The 19832-nt window shown below is 49.8% G+C and overlaps 1 protein-coding gene across 6 annotated transcripts in view; it reads left to right on the top strand.

The window, feature by feature from the left end:
• ZDHHC7 (zinc finger DHHC-type palmitoyltransferase 7) overlaps positions 1 to 18585 on the top strand; it is a 37665-nt gene extending 19080 nt beyond the window's left edge. For 3 of the 6 annotated variants that reach the window (XM_016930298.4, XM_001152806.8, XM_016930299.4), the window contains 7 exons: positions 2180 to 2511; positions 3942 to 4052; positions 10807 to 10931; positions 13748 to 13844; positions 15035 to 15116; positions 15817 to 15947; positions 16523 to 18585. In XM_016930298.4, the coding sequence (XP_016785787.1) occupies positions 2197 to 2511; positions 3942 to 4052; positions 10807 to 10931; positions 13748 to 13844; positions 15035 to 15116; positions 15817 to 15947; positions 16523 to 16699 (1038 nt within the window). In that variant the 5' untranslated portion in view covers positions 2180 to 2196 and the 3' untranslated portion in view covers positions 16700 to 18585. The remainder of the gene's footprint in view (positions 1 to 2179; positions 2512 to 3941; positions 4053 to 10806; positions 10932 to 13747; positions 13845 to 15034; positions 15117 to 15816; positions 15948 to 16522) is intronic. The other 3 variants (XM_016930300.4, XM_009431341.5, XM_063797897.1) reach the window with 1 other exon arrangement.
• Positions 18586 to 19832: the final 1247 nt, after the last annotated feature.

Genomic DNA, 19832 nt, shown 5'->3' with positions numbered 1-19832 from the left:
AACAGCACCCAGTGCTGTTACTCAGTTGTAGTGACCTGACCTCTGAGAACATTCTTACTACACTCCTTTATTCACATTTCAGAAGCCATGGTTTCTGCACTCTGCCTGCTTAAAACATGAGGAGCACTCCTGCTCTGAGAAGGTGCCCGGGTCAGTTCGTTAAAATATTTGTCAGTATTTTCTCCCCATGGGAAAGCTAGGTGAAATTGACTGTCTCTTCCTTTCCCTGGCTCTTTATCTGTGACATTACAACTCTTAGAGCAAACACCGATAAGAGAAGGGCATACAATCAAAGAAGCAGTCAAAACAGTTACCAGGAAAAGTGCACTTTTTTCTTTTTGTTTCTGGAGAGGGAGTGTCACTCTGTCACTAGGCTGGAGTGCCGTGGTGCGATCTCAGCTCACTGCAACCTCCACCCCCCGGGTTCAAGCAATTCTCCTGCCTCAGCCTCCTGAGTAGCTGGGATTACAGGCGCCTGCCACTGTGCCCGACTAATTTTTATATTTTTAGTAGAGACGGGGTTTCACCAACTTGGCCAGGCTGGTCTTGAACTTGTAACCTCGTGATCCACCGGCCTCTGCCTCTGAAAGTGCTGGGGTTACAGGTATGAGCCACCGCACCTGACCCACTTTTTTCTTTTCTTTTCTTTTCTTTTTTTGAGACTGAGTCCAGTGCAGTGGCGTGATCTCAGCTCACTGCAACCTCCGCCTCCCAGGTTCAAGTGATTCTCCTGCCTCAGCCTCCCGAGTAGCTGGGATTACAGGCGCACGCCACCGTGCCCGGCTGGTTCTTGTATTTTTAGTAGAGACGGGGTTTCACCATGTTGACCAGGCTGGTCTCAAACTCCTGACCTCCCAAAGTGCTGGGATTACAGGCATGAGCCACTGTGCCCGGTCCTACTTTTTTCTTTAGTTTCTTTAGATCTTGTATGTTCTTAGAAATCAGATGCTATTGGAAATAGGGAAGAAGTGTCAAAAGGATGGCTTGCAAAAGAATGGATTAATAAATGAAGGAAAGGCTGGGCATGGTGGCTCTACCTGTAATCCCAGTACTTTGGGAGGCTGAGGCAGGAGGATTGAGCCCAGGAGTTCCAGAGCAGCCCAGGCAACATAGTCAGACCTCGTCTGTGAGCTATGATTGTGCCACTGCACTCCAGCTTGGGCAACAAAGGGAGACTGTGTTCCCAAAACAACAAAAACAGGAAACTTTTAAAAGATTAAAATAGAGGCCGGGTGCAGTGGCTCATGCCTGTAATCCCAGCACTTTGGGAGGCCGAGGCAGATGGATCACCTGAGGTCAGGAGTTTGAGACCAGCCTGGCCAACATGGTGAAACTCCATCTCTACTAAAAATACAAAAAAATTAGCTAGGTGTGGTGGTGGGCGCCTGTAATCCCAGCTACTCGGGAGGCTGAGGCAGGAGAATCACTTGAACCTGGGAGACGGAGGTTGCAGTGAGCCAAGATCGCACCACTGCACTCCAGCCGGGCAACAGAGTGAGACTTGGTTTCAAAAAAAAGATAAAAATAGAGATGAAGGGCATTCTAGAAGCAGGGTAGAGTGTCAAGGAACAGAGATATAAAAATGGGAATCTGCTCCAAAAACATCACAGATAAGCGAGGATAAACTGAGAATCAAATTGAGGAAAAACAGGTAAGACCAATGAGGTCAGTGTGTATGAGGCGGTGTAAAGATGAATAGAGAACCAGTGACTTACTCGTCATTCTTTCATCATGCTGCTTGCTGAAGTGGGTGCCGAGCACCTGCTTGGGAGCATTTAGGTGAGCTGCTGAGCAGAGCAGGAACAGGTGGGGCTCAGGGGAGCAGGCGCAGCAGTGATACAGCAGAGCTCCTCTCCACGCTGCCGGGGAACCCAGTGCTGGGACTTCGCGTCTAGCTTGTGCTTTCCATAACCTTTGTATGTGGCCACGGCTGGCCATAGATACAGTTTTGTATATGTAGGCATAACCTGTACTGTGGGACTTACTGTGTTGCAGTAAAGCAATCAATCAAGTCAGAGATTTAAAAATTCAGATCTTAGTTATGTTTTTATGTTCTTTCCCACTATGTGTATTTAGACTAACTTCATGAAATGGCCAAGGACAAACTGTAACACATCATATTTAAGGTAGCTTGTGAGCTTTTTGAGCCTTACCAGCTCTGTGTCGTCCCCCTCCCCAGGGTGCGTCAGGGAAATCATGCAGCCATCAGGACACAGGCTCCGGGACGTCGAGCATCATCCTCTCCTGGCTGAAAATGACAACTATGACTCTTCATCGTCCTCCTCCTCCGAGGCTGACGTGGCTGACCGGGTCTGGTTCATCCGTGACGGCTGCGGCATGATCTGTGCTGTCATGACGTGGCTTCTGGTCGCCTATGCAGACTTCGTGGTGACTTTCGTCATGCTGCTGCCTTCCAAAGACTTCTGGTACTCTGTGGTCAACGGGGTCATCTTTAACTGCTTGGCCGTGCTTGCCCTGTCGTCGCACCTGAGAACCATGCTCACCGACCCTGTGAGTACTGGCTGCGTCTCTGGGTGGCTCTCTTGTGTCTGGTCTAGTGTCCTCAGGTGTGGCTGACCCTTTGGAGGAAGCAGTGCACAGGGACAGATTGACATGGGTGTGGAACAAGAAAGGTGGATTGAGCTCATTTTGGGAGCAGATTCCCTTTAGGCTGAGAATAAACATAGGCCAGACCTAGCGCAGTGAAATACCCCTAGTTCCTGACGCCTTGCAGGCCACCAGATTCAGCTTCCAGCTGGGCTTTCAGGCTGTTCCTGAGTTTTGAGACATCCTTCAATCAGGGAGGGGCATTCGGGCCGATCGTACAGAGATCTTGCAGCTCAGCCATCCGTCACCTCTAGTGAGTGAGTTCCAGGCTTCCCACAGAGCTCGGAGGAGACGCCCAGCAGCTGCAGGCGTGCAAAGTCAGGTATTAGCAGTCAGTAGATTTTCATTTGAAAAAAGTTCTTTCCACTGCTTTAAAACAGTGGTTTTAAACCATGGTATAGGGACTCCCAATTTGTCAATTTAAAATCTACTGGGTTCTTGTCTGTTTCTAAGCTTTCTCTAAAGAAGGTACCCAGATGTTAATAAGATTAGGACTTTTTTTTTTTTTTGAGACGGAGTTTTGCTCTTTTTGCCCAGGCTGGAGTGCAATGTGCGATCTTGGCTCATTGCAACCTCTGCCTCCTGGGTTCAAGCTATTCTCCTGCCTTAGCCCTCTGAGTAGCTGGGATTACAGGCATGCACCACCATGCCTGGCTAATTTTGTATATTTAGTAGAGACAGGGTTTCACCATGTTGATCAGGCTGGTCTTGAACTCCTGACCTCAGGTGATCCACCCGCCTCGGCCTCCCAAAGTGCTGAGATTACAGGCATGAGCCATCGCGCCTGACCAGGACTCTTTTTTTGAGAATAAACTGAAACGGATCAGCTCACAGAATGTGGTCTGCACGTGGCTTTATCTGTCTTTGCTTTATCTGAATTAATTATTCAGGGTTTGGATGTACATTGTTTACTGTCTCCTGTTTTACTAGTAGAGGTCATGGGCAGCTGTCCTGGGAATGGGACAGTATTATAGGCCCAACCAGAGGGCAGCTGGGGAGTGGTACCTTGGGGACAAACTTGGAAGCACAGTCTGCCAGTGGCTTTGTAGCCTGATCTGATGGTGGAGTCTTTGACCATAACTGAGTCTCTTCTCCGATGGGTTTGTGCCTTCAGAGAATTAAAGGCTGTCTTGTCATTTCCTTTTACGCAGCAGGTCTCCCTCTAGGAGCCAGACCCTGCTTCTGATCCCTGTGTGTCTCCGCCCTCTCCTTCCTTGGCTGCAGCAGAAACCCCTTGTTTGTTGCCCAAAGTGCCCAGGCACTTCGACAAAGGAGAGGGCCAGCTACAGGGCCAGGTCCAGCTCAGCGATTTTTACTGGAATATTGCCTTGTAGGAAAAATCCAGTGACTGCCGACCATCTGCCTGCACAGTGAAAACTGGGCTGGACCCAACCCTTGTGGGCAGTTGTGGTGAGGGAACCGAGTCTGTGCAAAGCCTCTTGCTTGTGAGTGTGGGGTAGGCACATGGGGGAGGGTCAGCCCTGCTGGGAGTCCTCAGCAGTTTGCTCCTCTTTGCTGACAAGCGCACTTGCCCCTTCCTCCTCTGCGCTCAGACTCTACAGCTACTCAGCAGTCCAGCTTCTGCTCCCACCCCGCTCCTGCTCCTGCGGAAAAGGCCCCAGAAGCCTGGAGAGCTAGAGGCGGCCAGGAAGTCAGGGTAGAAGGTGTGTGCAGGGCGTGCTGCCGCCCTGGTGGGCAGATTTCTTTTGCTTGTTGTATTACTGCAGAGAATGTTGAATGGAACATTCTGAGGGAGAAGTTGGAGATCTTGGATGTCAGGGGTGTTTTGATTGAGATTGAATTCACATAGCGCTAAATCCATCCTCGTGTGTAGTCCCGTGGTGTCTAGTGCATCCACAGAGTGTCCAACCATCACCCAGTCGGTTTTAGGACATTTTTATCACCTCAGAAAGGAACCCCACACCCCTTAGCCATCACTTCCCAGTTCCCCGACCCCACCACCCGACGCCCTCTGCCCCTGGCAACCACTCATCTGCTGTCTCTGTGGAATTTGCATGTTCAGGGACTTTTTTTTTGAGACGGAGTCTCACTCTGTCGCCCAGGCTGGAGTGCAGTGGCGCGATCTTGGCTTACTGCAACCTCCGCCCCCAGGGGTTCATGCCATTCTCCTGCCTCAGCCTTCCGAGTAGCTGGGACTACAGGTGCCCGCCACCATGCCCGGCTAATTTTTTTGTATTTTTAGTAGAGACGGGGTTTCACCGTGTTAGCCAGGATGGTCTCGATCTCCTGACCTTATGATCTGCCCGCCTCGGCCTCCCGTAGTGCTGGGATGATTACAGGCGTGAGCCACTGCGCCTGGCCGCCTGTTGAGGGACTTTCATAGTCATCTCGTCTGTGGCCTTTTGTGCCTGGCTCTCACCAGGCATCGCGTCTTCGGGGTCCATCGTGCTGTGGCATGATCAGCGCTTCATTTGGTTTAAGGCTGAATAATATTCCATGCTCTGGCCGGACCCGTCTCGCCTATAGCCATCGTTAGTTGATGGGCATCTGGGCGAGTTCTGCTTTTCGGCTGTTACAAATCATGCTGCTCTGAACGGCCGCGTGTAAGTTTTTGTGTGGATGGGTGTTTCATTCCTCTTGGGTATATACCTAGGAGTGGAGTTGCTGGGACATATGGTGACTCTGTGTTTAACCTTTTGTGGAACTGCCAAGTATTCTCTGAAGTGTCCCCACTGGGGGAAAAAAAAGAAAAAGGAAAAAAAATCTTGTGGGGAAGGGAATGATGAAAAAAAAAAAAAAAACCCCAAAACATCGAAGCATCCACACCATTTTACATTCCCACCTGCAGTGTGTCCACATCTTCAACACATTATTGCCGTTCTTTTGTGACGCTGTATCTCACTGTCTTTGCTGTGTATCTCCCTAATGACCAACGATGTTGAGCATCATTTCATGTGCTTGTTGGCCATTTGTGTGTCTTCTTTGGAGGCATGTCTGCTTGAGTCCTCTGGTGACAAGTGACAGAAACCACCAGGAGTCACTGTAAATGAAACTGAGGAAGGGGGAGTATGCAGAGCCCCAGGGCAAGGATGCTTCTGGCTGCTGGCAGGCTGTGGAGTGGAAGGTGGACAGAGGGGAGAGGCTGGCAGCTGTCCTCAGGCTTTGTCTGTCTCTCTGAGTCCTGGCTTTCCTGCTGCCCAGGGAAGAAGGGCAGTCCCCAGAGCAGGTGGAGTGGCAGTCACTGATGTCCAGGTCTACTTTTCTGAAGGGGAGAGTGGGCATGGCCCAGCAGGGTCAGGTGTCACCTCTGTTCTCCCAGTGGGGAGTTGATTTCTTCTCTCCACAGATCATGTCTTTACCCTACCAGGGTCCAGTCCAGGCTGAACTAGAACCATCACATCACCTCTGAACTGAACAGTTCAGGGGTTGGGGCAGATACCCCAGTGGGACTTCATGTCATTTTTCTAAACCAATAGGACTGGGCAGTCCTCGCTGGGATTGCCCTGGACAATACAAATTGGGATTTGTATTGTCACTTGAGGAAAGTCATTGGTGCTTTGAGTGAGGAGTGGAGGGGAAGATGGGGTCAGAGGCCTACTGATAGAGCAATGAACCCTGCTGTGGAAGGATGCAACTTTGATCCCAAGCTTCACTTTGGGATCGTGAGAGGGCTGGGAGGGAGGAAGGCCACCCACGGCCCTGGGCCCTGCATCCCTTTACTTGTTAGAGCCTGTGTCTTCAATGCCAGCCCCGTGGATGCCCACGAGCCTTCTCGGCAGCCGTGCGAGTGCCTTCCGGAGGTACCCTTCATGGGGCCGCGGCTGCTGTCCAGGAGCTCTGCCAAAAGCGTGCTTTCCTCCCACCGTCACAGCAGTGCTGGGACGTAGGTGTAGCATCCGTGTGAGAACACGAGGCCTTGCTGTGCCAGTAAGAGGCCAGGCTGGGATTTGAACCAGATTGTCTATCTTCAGAGCCCCGGCCTCGAAAATTTCAGTTCTTACGGGAAATTCCAAATGTGCACGGTAGGAAGAAAAGAGCACTCCACCTTGAGCTTGTCACCACATCATGTGGTGGCCTCGCCCACGCCGTTCCCCTCCCCCAGATAACCTGCCTAAATCTCACTCATTCTTTTGTTTCATTTGTAAACGTGTGTATCTTTTAAAAGGGCTCTTTGTAAAAACATAACCTCAATACCGGTAGCTCATGTAAAGCAATGTATTTATACCACCTATCCTGTTAGAGCTCAAATTTCCTCAATTGTCTCAATTCTTTTTTTTTTTTTTTTGAGACAGTCTCACTCTGTTGCCCAGGCTGGAGTGCAATGGCAGGATCTCGGCTCATAGAAACGGTCGCCTCTTGGGTTCAAGCGATTCTGTCACCTCAGCCTTCTGAGTAGCTGGGATTACAGGCATGTGCCACCATGCCCGGCTAGTTTTTGTATTTTTAGTAGAGATGGGGTTTCATCATATTGGCCAGGCTGGTCTTGAACTCTTGACCTCAAGTGATCCGCCTGCCTCGGCCTCCCAAAGTTCTAGGATTACAAGTGTGAGTCACCGTGCCTGGCCTGTCTCAATTCTTTTATAATTTTTTTCCCTTGAATCAGGATCCAAATAAGGATCCATACAGTGTGATTGGTTTATGTGTCTCTGACATCTCTTTTAATTAATCTCTGTGGTCCCTGCAATGTCTTTTTTTCCCTTGGGGTTTAAGTTGAAGAAACACAGTTCTTTGTTTGCAGTTTACATCCCTGTACTGGGTTTTGCTGTGCTCCTCGTCCCCAGCATTTTCCATAAATTAGGAGGCAGATCCACAGGCCCGGCCCCATTCTTACCTGCCGCTTAGTTAGGCCCTGGGGATCCAGAATGCATGACAGGGAGCTGGGGTGGAGAGCAGGGGAGAGAGGACCGGAAGCATGCTCTGCGAAGCCTAACTGCCCTGGAAGGGCGAGGTGGCACAGAGCGCCTTGCCTGGGCCTGGCTGGCTGCTTTGTCTCATCAGGGCAGACTGGAAGTGGGATGTGGGCAGGGGCACCAGAAGAGGGAACAGCCAATCAGGGAGCACCTCTGAAGGGAGGCCGCCGGGTGTTTGGGTGGGAGGGAGGAGCCTGAAGGCATCCCATGGCCTGGAGCCTATGGTCAGTCCCACAAGAAGATGAGTGGGAAACATTCAAGAAGTGTTTTAGAAAAAAACGTCCCGAAAATGGTTAAAATGGGAACTGAGGAATGTGCTCAATTACTTGGAAGGTTTGTTCTGGTGGGAAGAAGAATGCCCCATGGGTGCAGAGGAAACGGTGCTCCAGCCCCTGCCGCTGTCATCGTGGGCACATCCTGGCGAGGCCCTTTGAGATGGTGCAGCCGTGCACACCCCCTCTGCATATGGTCTCTGTTTCTGCCAAACCACATCTCGAAAGGCTCAGGATGAAAATGTAGGTGATAGACTCGGGGCCTCAGGTGGAAGGAACCCCTCCTTGAAACCCCCAGGACACCATGCCCGTGAAGAGTTTCATTGATTGTCTGCCCAGGGTTCTGAGCAGCAAAAAGGAATCCCTGGACCCAGCAAGTGCCTGAAATCCCACATAGTCTCAGGTCCCTGAGGATCACCCAATGTGTACTTGGTTTCCCCTTCGAAATGCCTTTCCTTGGTCATAAGTGACCAAAAACTGGGGTAGCGTTGGGGTAGCCGCTTTCCAGAAGTGTATCGTGCCACATCGTATCATATTTGCTGCTGCTGTGGAAAAGTGCATGCATGGCTCATAAAATTACGGTGTTTGGAGTTTTAAAATCTGGCCCATTTCCTCTGAGGAGATGTGTAACACTCGACTGTCACCTGGGGAATATATGCAACATTGTGGAATTTTATAAATCAAAGCAGTGTTAAGATCCCTAGATTGTTGGAGGAAAGTTGATTGAAGACTCCAGGCCGGGCACGGTGGCTCATACCTGTAATCCTAGCACTTTGAGAAGCTGAGGCGGTTGGATCACCTGAGGTCAGGAGTTCGAGACCAACCTGGCCAACACGGCGAAACCCCGTCTCTACTAAAAATACGAAAAATTAGCCGGGTGTGGTGGCGCACGCCTATAATCCCAGCTACTTGGTAGGCTGAGGCAGGAGAATCGCTTGAACCCCGGAGGCAGAGATTGCAGTGAGCCAAGATCAAACCACTGCACTCCAGCCTGGGCAACAGAGCAAAACTCTGTTTCAACAAAAAGAAAGAAAAAACAAGACTCTAAATTGTAGAATGTAAGTTAAGTAAAAAAATTTTTTTTTTGCTGGAGTGCAGTGGCGTGATCTTGGCTCACTGCAGCTTCCACCTCCCGGGTTCTCTGCCTCACCCTCCCGAGTAGCTGGGATATTACAAGCGCAGGCCACCACGCCCAGCTAATTTTTGTATTTTTAGTAGAGATGGGGTTTCGCCATCTTTGCCAGGCTGGTCTTGAACTCCTAACCTCGTGATCCACCCACCTCAGCCTCCCAAAGTGCTGGGATTAAAGCCGTGAGCCACCCTGCCCAGCCAGTAAAATGTTTTACTTATTCTGATTTAAGTTTTCAAAGATGAGTTTAAACCCTTTTCTAACTTCTTTAAGGAGGCAGCATGTTAGGAAACACTTTGATCTTGACCAAAACAGCTTCCCCATATTGCGGCCATGGGACTGACGGGGCCTTGTTTGGAGGAAGTAAACCTCAGGGGAGGTTTGGGCAGTCAACACTCACATTTGCCCTGGGGCCCCCCTGCCTGTGCTGCCCAAGGCTCCAGCTCTGGCCTGTTGGTAGCCCTGAATCCAGCGGGCAGCAGTCTGGCTCTGCAGGGCGCTCACCTGCTGAACTTTCTAAAATTTGGATGTCAACCCTCACCCTGCAGAGGTTCAGATCTGTGGCTCCGGAGCCCAGCGAGGCACCTGCATTTTAAGGAGCTCCAGCAGGGCCATCTGCTGTTGGCAGAGCCCTTCATCACCTCTGCCATCTCCCAGGCTGTTAGCTCCCACCTTCCATTTGCCCCACCTGTATCCCCTGTCTTTGCACAATCACTGCAGCCCTGACTGCTGTTCCCAATGTCCGTGGGTCTCATTCTCCAGATCTGTGATTTCTACGTGAAGTGCAGGATCCAGGCTAAGAGGCAGACACAAGGCCTTGTTCCTCTTCTTGAGGCATTGGAACCCCCAGGCAGGTCTGCCTATTTTATTCCACCCTGCCACAGCTCCCCGAATTGTCTCCCACAAACATGGTTTTGATGACATATCTCCACTGCCCAAAGAACAAAGCCTCTGCTGTTGCAGCCACCTCTGGCCTTACCTTCCCTACAGCGGGTCCTCAGTTGACATGGTGCTGGTAGGGTGACTCTTGGCCTTCAGCTCTGCCCCTTACCAGCAGCTCACAGCCTCCCCAACTCCTCTTTCCGCTGCTTCACCATTGCTCATCTTCTCCAGCTCCTCTAGCACTTGGGGCACAGATGGATGCATGTTCAAGTTTCTGATGCCGCTGGGCGGCCTCGTTGCCAGACATGAATCGGGTCAGGTGGTCTGGGCCGCCACCTCCAGGTTTGTGTGTGAATGCCTTTGAGGAAGTTGGCCAAGAGACAAAAGTATCATGTCACTTTAGCAACACGAAATTAAAGTCCTTTTTGAGATTGTTTTGTTCTTTGTTCCCCGACTGCCCGATAAGAAAACTCTGGGCAGTGCTTATCAGTCACCTCCCTGTCAGCAGGGGCTACAGGGAAGTGGTGTGCAAAGAGGTTCCCTGCCCCCCCTGGGGACAGTCAGTGCCCTTGTCTGGGAATAAGCCTTGCCTCTGAAAATGCAGGTGGTTAAGCCATTTATCAAAAGGATAATAAGGTAGTTTTTTAAAATTGTTTGATGATATAGAAAATATATGATTTTTTTTTTTTTTTTTTGAGATGGAGTCTTGCCCTGTCGCCCAGGTTGGAGTGCAACGGCGCGATCTTGGCTCACTGCAACCTCTACCTCCTGAGTTCAAGCGATTCTCCTGCCTCAGCCTCCTAAGTAGCTGGGATTACAGGCGCCTGCCACCGCGCCTGGCTAATTTTTTGTATCTTTAGTAGAGACGGGGTTTCACCATGTTGACCAGGCTGGGTTGGCCAGGCTGGTCTTGAACTCCTGACCCCGTGATCCACCCGCCTCAGCCTCCCAAAGTGCTGGGATTACAGGTGTGAGCCACTGCGCCCGGCCTGATGTTTTTAACTTTCATTCTCCCCAACTAAAGTACATTCTTCTTATATGGTAGGGGGCAGTACCCAAAGGAAACGCTACGAAAGAATACATGGAGAGCTTGCAGCTGAAGCCCGGGGAAGTCATCTACAAGTGCCCCAAGTGCTGCTGTATTAAACCCGAGCGCGCCCACCACTGCAGGTACGTGCGCTGCTGTATTAAACCCGAGCGCGCCCGCCACTGCGGGTACGTGCGCTGCTGTATTAAACCCGAGCGCGCCCGCCACTGCAGGTACGTGCGCTGCTGTATTAAACCCGAGCGCATCCGCCACTGCAGGTACGTGCGCTGCTGTATTAAACCCGAGCGCGCCCGCCACTGCGGGTACGTGCGCTGCTGTATTAAACCCGAGCGCGCCCGCCACTGCAGGTACGTGCGCTGCTGTATTAAACCCGAGCGCATCCGCCACTGCGGGTACGTGCGCTGCTGTGTTAAACCCGAGCGCATCCGCCACTGCGGGTACGCGCGCTGCTGTATTAAACCAGAGTGCGCCCACCACCGTAGGTACATGGCCCCTGAGCATCTGGGCAGCGTTGTACGGGCGGGGCCGTAGGTGTCATGTTCTTTCTGGGGTAGGGAGCTGAGTAAAGGGCCGGTGCCCTAGAGTCTTTTTGGGAGCTGGGAAACAGTATGGATTCAGGGATCCCCTCCTTCCCGAGGGACTCGCTGTGGCTCAACAACCGGAGGAGGTGACAAGGTTCCCGCCTCTGTTGTGGCACACATGCCACACAGGCCAGCACGTGTGTGCTCACAGCTCCTGGGCACATCCTGTGTGGGGGCCAGAAGAAAGGCTCAGAACCTTCCCCTCACTCCTGCTCTGGGTTCTTCCAGCCAGCCAGAGAGGCTGTTGTGCGTTCACTTTTGTTCTTACCTGGGGTGGTGGTGCAGCGTAGAAGCAAGGTTCTTTTGGATGTGCTCTCATTTTTTTTGTTGTTTTGTTTTTTTGTATTTATTTGGGCGTGCTCTCAAACACCAGTTACTGTATTTTTTAAAAGCCACAGTCCAGTTATCTGCCTGGCTCAAGTAGCCTTCCTGGCCCTCACACCTCACCCCTGCTGGTCTTGGTTGCATTTTATCCTCTTCCCCCAGATTTGCCAGTTCCTGACTCCTTTTTCTGCTCTTGGAGGGGCTGGCTGTTGATTTCACGTGTTGAAGTGTGAATGTCTGGGTGTATTTCTCCATTCCTTGAAATAATTGTCACACGTCCCTGTACTGTGTGACAGGCTGCACCTGGACAGTGGCCTGCTTGAATAGGCTGGAAGCCATTGATGGCCTCCAACGGGAGGAAACCCAGATACAGGGTGCCAACTGCTTTATGGCTGGAGTGAAAGCTTTAAGAGATTCATATCCTCATGGTTTGGCCAGAAAGTAAAGAGAGATGAAATGGCATCGGAGAGTAAATGGGTGGCTGTTTTGGGCTGGGGTTGGAAATAGGCAGTGACTGCATATGGGCTGAGGTTTCTTTCTGGGATGGTGGGAATGTTCAAAAATTAGATGATGATGGTCTCACAACTCTGCAGATAGAATAAAAATCATTGAATTGTACATTGCAAATGGGTGAACTTTTATGGTATATAAATTTTTGGGGGATGGGGGGATGGAGTCTTGCTCTGTCGCCCAGGCTGGAGTGCAGTGGCATAATCTCGGCTCACTGCAACCTCTGCCTCTCAGGCTCAAGCGATTCTTGTGCCTCAGCCTCCCTAGTAGCTGGGATTACAGGCGCCCGCCACCATGCCTGGCTGATCTTTGTATTTTTAGTAGAGACGGGGTTTTGCCACATTGGCCAGGCTGGTCTCGAACTCCTGACTTCAGGTGATCCACCTGCCTCGGCCTCCCAAAGTGCTGGGATTACAGGCATGAGCCACCTCGCCTGACCTATGGTATATAAATTATACTTCAATAAATCTGTTTAAGATAAAATGGGAATGTTTTGGAAGTCAGGTGCTGTGGAGGTCGGGCAGGGAGCCAAGGTCAATGAATAGAAGGTGACGCTATGGGCGGGTGCGGTGGCTCACGCCTGTAATCCCAGCACTTTGGGAGGCCGGGGTGGGCGGATCACGAGGTCAGGAGATCGAGACCATCCTAGCTAACACGATGAAACCCCCATCTCTATTAAAAATAGAAAAAAAAAATTAGCCGGGCATGGTGACTGGTGTCTGTAGTCCCAGCTACTCGGGAGGCTGAGGCAGGAGAATGGCGTGAACTCGGGAGGCAGAGCTTGCAGGGAGCTGAGATTGCGCCACTGCACTCCAGCCTGGGCGACAGAGCAAGACTCCATCTCAAAAAAAAAAAAAAAGGTGACGCTATGATAGCAAGTCTGCCTGGAGCGAACCTGCTGCCATCGATGTCTGCTTGATGTAATTAAATGGTGCAAGCTTGGACTAAAAAGTAATCGATAATCAAATTAGTTATTTAAAATTGGACATACAGAGTGTTTTGGGCAAAAGTAAAATACAGCTGTTAAAAACAAGACGACTTCATGCCTGGGTGTGTAGTTGATGATTCAAGATGAATATGCAATCCATACTGCATATTCATCAGTGAACATGGATTGAGTGGTAGGAATTATTTGAAGATATAAAGAATGTTTCTCCCTGAGGGTAAAATTTCAGTTTTTGTTTTTTATTGAAATAGACTTGTAAGCTTGCAAAATTAGGAACATTACTGATAGGTGTACATGATCCAGCTCTACTGGGGGAGTGTCTGAGAACTCGTGAAGTATGGCTTAGTGTGACCTTTCGCCCCAACCTGTTGGTCCATTGAGTATTTTCCTTAGGAAACGGAAGACATTTAATTAAAATGATAAACCTTAAAGGAATATAGTGAGAATGTATGATATTTTTTGACATGTTGTATTAGAATATACATTCTAATTTTCCTCCACCTTTGATTTTATTTGGTTGTGTTACTCTGGTTTCCTCAGAGCATGGAATACTGAAAAATCAAACTCTCCTTTTCAGTATTTGCAAAAGATGTATTCGGAAAATGGATCATCACTGCCCGTGGGTGAACAATTGTGTAGGAGAAAAGAATCAAAGATTTTTTGTGCTCTTCACTGTAAGTAAAAATATTTTTGTATTGAATTTACATTGAATTTGAAATTCTTTAACTGCTTCTTGCCTGGAGCAGGGAAATCTACTAATGTCAGGCCAGTTTCTCTCCAGCCTTTTCTCCAGGATTCAAATTATAATACTGTGCTGTCATTGGCAGGAAGTAGTCCCAATAAGTAATATGTTGCTTGTATTATTTTAGGTGTTCACTGTAATTTAATTCTCTCCCAGATGTCCTCAATCGCTATTGTTTATTAATAATAACAGGAATCTTCCTAAAGTATGTTAGAGTTTACTTCCTTTTTCTTTTTTTTTTTTTTTTTTTTTTTTTTTTTTTTTTGAGATGGAGTTTTGCTCTTGTTGCCCAGGCTGGAGTGCAGTGGTGTGATCTCGGCTCACTGCAACCTCCGCCTCCCAAGTTCAAGTGATTCTGTTGCTTCAGCCTCCCAAGTAGCTGAGATTACAGGCATATACCACCACGCCTGGCTAATTTTGTATTTTTCGTAGAGATGGGGTTTCTCCATATTGGTTGGGCTGGTCTTGAACTCCCGACCTCAGGCGATCCGCCCACCTCGGCCTCCCAAAGTGCTAGGATTACAGTCGTGAGCCACCGTGCCTGGCCGTTTATTTTTTTATAGACGGGGTTTTGCTGTGTTGCCCAGGCTGGTCTTAAACTCCTGAGCTCAAGCCATCTGCCCGTCTTGGCCTCCCAAAGTGCTGGGATTACAGGCGTGAGCCGCCATGCCCAGCTGTATTTTTCTATAAAATTATTCTACTTGGTCTAATATGATCTTGGGTAGGAAAATGTCAACTGCTGCCATTTAATCCTTCCCTCATTTTTTTCTCTGACAAGATGGAGGTATACACATGATGTGCCATCAGCCTTTGCTCTTAGAAAGACTTGTTTAAGTTACTAACTGGCTGGGTGGATCACTAGAGGTCAGCAGTTACAGACCAGCCTGGCCAACATGGTGAAACCCCATCTCTACTTAAAATGCAAAACAGTTAGCCGGGCATGGTGCTTGTAGTCTCAGCTACTTGAGAGGCTGAGGCAGGAGAATCGCTTGAGTCTGGCAGGCGGAGGTTGCAGTGAGCTGAGACTACGCCACTGCATTCCAGCCTGGACAACAGAGGGAGACTCTGTTTCTAAAAAAAGTAAAAAATAAAAGTGACTAACCAATCTCCCCCTCATTCTAGATGTATATAGCTCTGTCTTCAGTCCATGCTCTGATCCTTTGTGGATTTCAGTTCATCTCCTGTGTCCGAGGGCAGTGGACTGGTAAGTTCCCTGGCTGTGTGTCATTCCTGGCTTTGCATGCTGTTATTGGGTGAAAGGGGAAAGCTTTAAAGGAAGAACCAGGTTTCCAATTTTGAAGGAAATCATTGCAATTATTTTAGCAATTGAATTTTAAAGAATTTAGTTAAGTTTTAACACCACCATTTTACTAGTATATTGTTGCCCCAAAAGCTTGTGTCTATGTCTCCTGGTCAGCTAGCTCGCCATTGTTCAAAGCAGGCTTCGCGTTGCTTACCTGAGTGACCGACCCTAAGCAAGTGTAGTGAAAATAGGTGCTCGTTATCCTACCTTAGATAGGCAGTGAGGTCTGGACAGGCTCATCCCACCCCAGGGGAACATGGTGAACAGACTCCTGTGAGCACTGCTCACTGGTATGGGTGCACACAACTCTTCTGGTCTGGCTTCATTTGCCATTTAATTCACAAATACAGTGTCAATAGAAACCACAGAAAATACAGACTCTTTTGAAACCACTGGCCAGGAAGTCATGGTATGAATTTTTGCTTGGAAGGGTGGCCCTCCTCTGCTCCTTGGAGAACAATGAATGTGCCCATTTAGAAAGTGAACAACTTCCCCCTGGAAGCTGGCCAGGGGCTGGCCCTAGAGGATTCTTCTCTGAGCCCAACATTCTGCCACTCGGGGTATTCAGGACCAGTTATAACCAACTTCCTCTTGTCCGCAGAATGCAGTGATTTTTCACCTCCGATAACTGTAATCCTGTTGATCTTCCTGTGCCTTGAGGGTCTTCTGTTTTTCACTTTCACTGCAGTTATGTTTGGCACCCAAATCCACTCCATATGCAATGACGAGACGGTAAGCTTTGTTCTCGGCTGTGTGGACTTCATATGTGGTCCAAGCTTGAGTAAATGAAAAGTCCTAATGTCAACAATAGGTGCCTGTGGACTGACTCGGGAACGTAATGGGACGGTCTTGATGAGCTGCAACCAGCTCCCTGTGTTTGCTGTTTCTTTCATTCTGGGCAGTGCATATTTCTAGTCTCAGTTTGATTTGCAAGTCAGCAGAGCCAGGCAGATTCCCAGCTCCCAGTGCAGTCAGTAAATTTCAGGGAACTGACTGCCTTTAGGGCCTGGCTCTGCAGGCCTGGAGTGGCGCTCAGTAAATGTCTGTACACAGTAACTAACGAGCGACAAATGTTGGTGCCTGGCTGGGAGGGCCATTGTGGTAGTCTGGGCTGGCCACGTGGCTGCAGCCGGGCTGGGCTCACAGAGGCCACGGGGTCTGGATCGGGGCAGAGCTGGGAAGGAGAGTTCACTCACCTACCCTCCATCGAGCCCACACTGTGCTTGAGCACGGTGTGATTCTGAGGCTTGGTGGGGTCTGCCGAGCTTCCTGGAGCCGCTGCCACTTGCTTTTCTTTCTGCTTCCAGGAGATCGAGCGATTGAAAAGTGAGAAGCCCACATGGGAGCGGAGGCTGCGATGGGAAGGGATGAAGTCCGTCTTTGGGGGGCCCCCCTCACTCCTCTGGATGAATCCCTTTGTGGGCTTCCGATTTAGGCGACTGCCCACGAGACCCAGAAAAGGCGGCCCGGAGTTCTCAGTGTGAGGCGTGGCTCATCAGACTGAAACTTGCTCACAGACTTCCAGTTATTTATTTGGGGTCTGAAGGGTATCAACAGCTCATCTGTGACCAACAGGGCAACTGGAACCTACACAAACCAATTGCTTGCAGCAAGCAGAGTTTTATATATTTATAGTCACAGATGGCAGAGGAAGAGGCTCTTAGTCCCCACCTGTACAACAACGGAAAGGTGTGTGGCCACACGAAGAAGCCAAACGCCGTGGCCTCCTGCAGAGCTGGGGCTTCTGTGGAGAATACTTTGGGTTATTACATGGGTTATTCAAATCCTGGGTCCTGAGCTGCTGTTTCCAATCATGAAGAAAAACAGTGAATCCAGTGAACAGGGATTCTCCAAGCAGTCATTTCAGGGGGCTCCTGCTGACCCCGCCACTCAGCAGTGCACTCCCCGGATCACAGCAGGGCGTTTACATAGAAAGACGTTTTGGTCTCAATTAGCTCCGATGCTTTGCACTGAAGTTGCAAAAGATCTGTGCACTGAACAGTGAAGGTGGCTTCCGGCACACTCCCCGCTGCCCCGGAAGAGACATCCTTTGACCCTCTCAGCAAGTCTGTGTGTGTGCGTGTCTGTGCGTGTGTGCGCGTGTGTGCATGTGTGTCAAAATTGCCAGTATTGTTTAGGCAGTGTAACATTTACCGGCTGTGTACAGCAAACAAGCTATTTTTTAGAAACCGACGTTTCAGGGAAGAGGGGAGAGAGCCGCGGGGTCCTGCCCGTGGTTACTATGAATGTATTGCTGTTGGAGGACATCTCGATCCAAAGAACAGCCGTTCCTGTGCGGCCCTTCGTTGCCCTCGTGCTTTCATTTTTTAAAGAAATCTTGAGTGCTTGAGGGCCTTGGAACTGATTTTTTTTTTTTTTTGTTCCAGCCAAATTAGCAGTGTATAAATGGCACCTAGGTAAGAGCAGAGCTGCGGCTCGGTGACTTGATACTTGAGGCAGCCCGATGCTGTGTGTGGGGCAGGGGAGGCATCCCTACTGGAGAGGCAGGGCCCAGCCCTTGGGCACCTCTGGGAAGGGGAGGGGACCGTGAGGCAGCCAGCCCCTGGCAGGGGCGACTGTGCCACTGCAGGCAGCGCTCCAGTTGGGAATGGCCAGGATGGCGCCCTCTTGTTGGAGTTTTTGGTTAGCTTTTACGTTTTCTTCTCCACCCACGGCACAGGTGATAAAATAGGATCCTTGGTGCGGAGCTTAAAATTATGCCAGAAAGCCAACAGCTCCCCTCGTGGGGACTTGCCTTAAACTTGCCTGGTTTGTACATTTTTTGCCGGACGCATCAAGAAGCAATCTGTGACAAAGTCTGAGGGTCTTCCTTTATGCTTGCCCTCCACACTAAGAGAAGTTGGCGTCTCCCTCCTGGGAACTGTTTTGCCTTTCTGTTCATCTGTGAACTGTTTTTTGTTTTTAATTACTCTGTACCCCATCCGAATCAGGGCTTCTACCACTGCTGATGCAAAACCACAAAGGGACCTACCTGAGCCACCGTCCTAGCCAAGCGAGCAAACCTGCAGGGGGTTTGGAAGTGGACTTGGTCACCGCAGAAGCGTGTGCGCCGTTGGGGGAAGAGCTGCGTCACAGCCAGAGGGACAAAGTGTGGGTGATCCTGGAGACGCCAGTTTCCGAGATTGTTTTGCATATTCATTTGCACATTGTTGTCTGGGTTGGACATGCGTGTGGGCTTCAGTGTGAGGCTTTTAATATGTATATCCTGTTATCAATAAAACAATTATCCAAGTGGTTGAATCCTGTGAGACTTGGCAAGTGTGTGCAAATCAAGTATACTTGACTTTTCAACCTCTTCTTTCAATGTAACTTTTATATGAAATAAAGTAATCAATTAACAGTTCTCAAATGGCTTCCAAAGCGCCTGTTCTTCATGGATGGCGGTGTTTTCAGGGGGTGCCTTTCCGTGCTTCGTGGACCCAGCCCCAGGCTGTTAAGGTCACTCCCAGACAGTTTCCAGAAACTCTAAATGCTTTTGTGCCCATGACAAGTGACCTGGGCACTCAAGCGCGACTCACAAATGTTGCCCAGTGAGTACTGTTGCTTGTTGAATGTTTAATTCGACTTCCATAGTTTTACTTAGTCCTTTTTTTAGTGCACGTTAAAATAAAAACAATGTTTCAAAATCTCCACAGTTCAGAATCTCAAGTACCTACAATTGGATTTTAATTCATTCAACAAATTTGTCTAACATTTGCACTGTGAGGGAACCAAAATGCCCACTTACCTTCCAGAGGCCAGATGGTCAGTGTGTGCCGCAGCCCTGCCTCGCTTACCTTCCAGAGGCCAGATGGTCAGTGTGTGCCGCAGCCCTGCCTCGCTTACCTTCCAGAGGCCAGATGGTCAGTGTGTGCCGCAGCCCTGCCTCGCACGTGCTGTGCCTTGGGGCTCCTGGTGGCATTCCAGACACGCGGAAATGAGAAGGAGACTCGAACACGGAGGCGCACACCTGAGCCGGGCGGCTGCATGGGCAGCAGCCCTCCAGCTTGTGTCTGTGGCTCTGCCGAATTTTGCTGCAATATTATTTGTATTCCTTATATTAGATTGTTATGTAGACTCATTATATAGAAGTATGACGCTTGCATTAAAACAAAACAAAAATATCCCCCAAATAGGAAGGTGGCTAAATCCTATCTTCTATTGTACACGAACTTGGCTTGGGTATGGAAGCAGGGGAAAATAGCTTGAAGGGTAGCCTGGGAGCCGCACACAAAAAGCAGGGTGCCCATAAAAAAAAGCACAAGCGCCCTACAGCATCTCCTGAGGAGCCTGTTTAAAACCGCAATGCCCCTTATCCAGCTGCTAATTTTAGCCAAGACAACCTGAAGACGCCAAGGGAAAATTGGTTTTCCCTGTGGCTGGTTCTGGGCGCTGAAGGCTGAGCCAATCTCTGAGCTATAAGAGAACGAGTAACTCAGCGGTCAGGCCCGATAGGCCCATGCAGGCGGCTTCCCAAAAGGGCCAGCAAGTTTCCGAAGAAAGTTCTAGGCACAGCACATCTGCAGTCCAGAGAACTCCGGGTTTCCTGCCTGCTCTCCCCTCCCCATTCACCGAATATATGTGCGTCCCACGTTTCGTACATGATCAAGTTTAGTT

Source organism: Pan troglodytes, chromosome 18 (assembly GCF_028858775.2).
Source record: "Pan troglodytes isolate AG18354 chromosome 18, NHGRI_mPanTro3-v2.0_pri, whole genome shotgun sequence".
Lineage (NCBI taxonomy): Eukaryota > Metazoa > Chordata > Mammalia > Primates > Hominidae > Pan > Pan troglodytes.
This window is presented reverse-complemented; position numbering and strand designations above follow the sequence as displayed.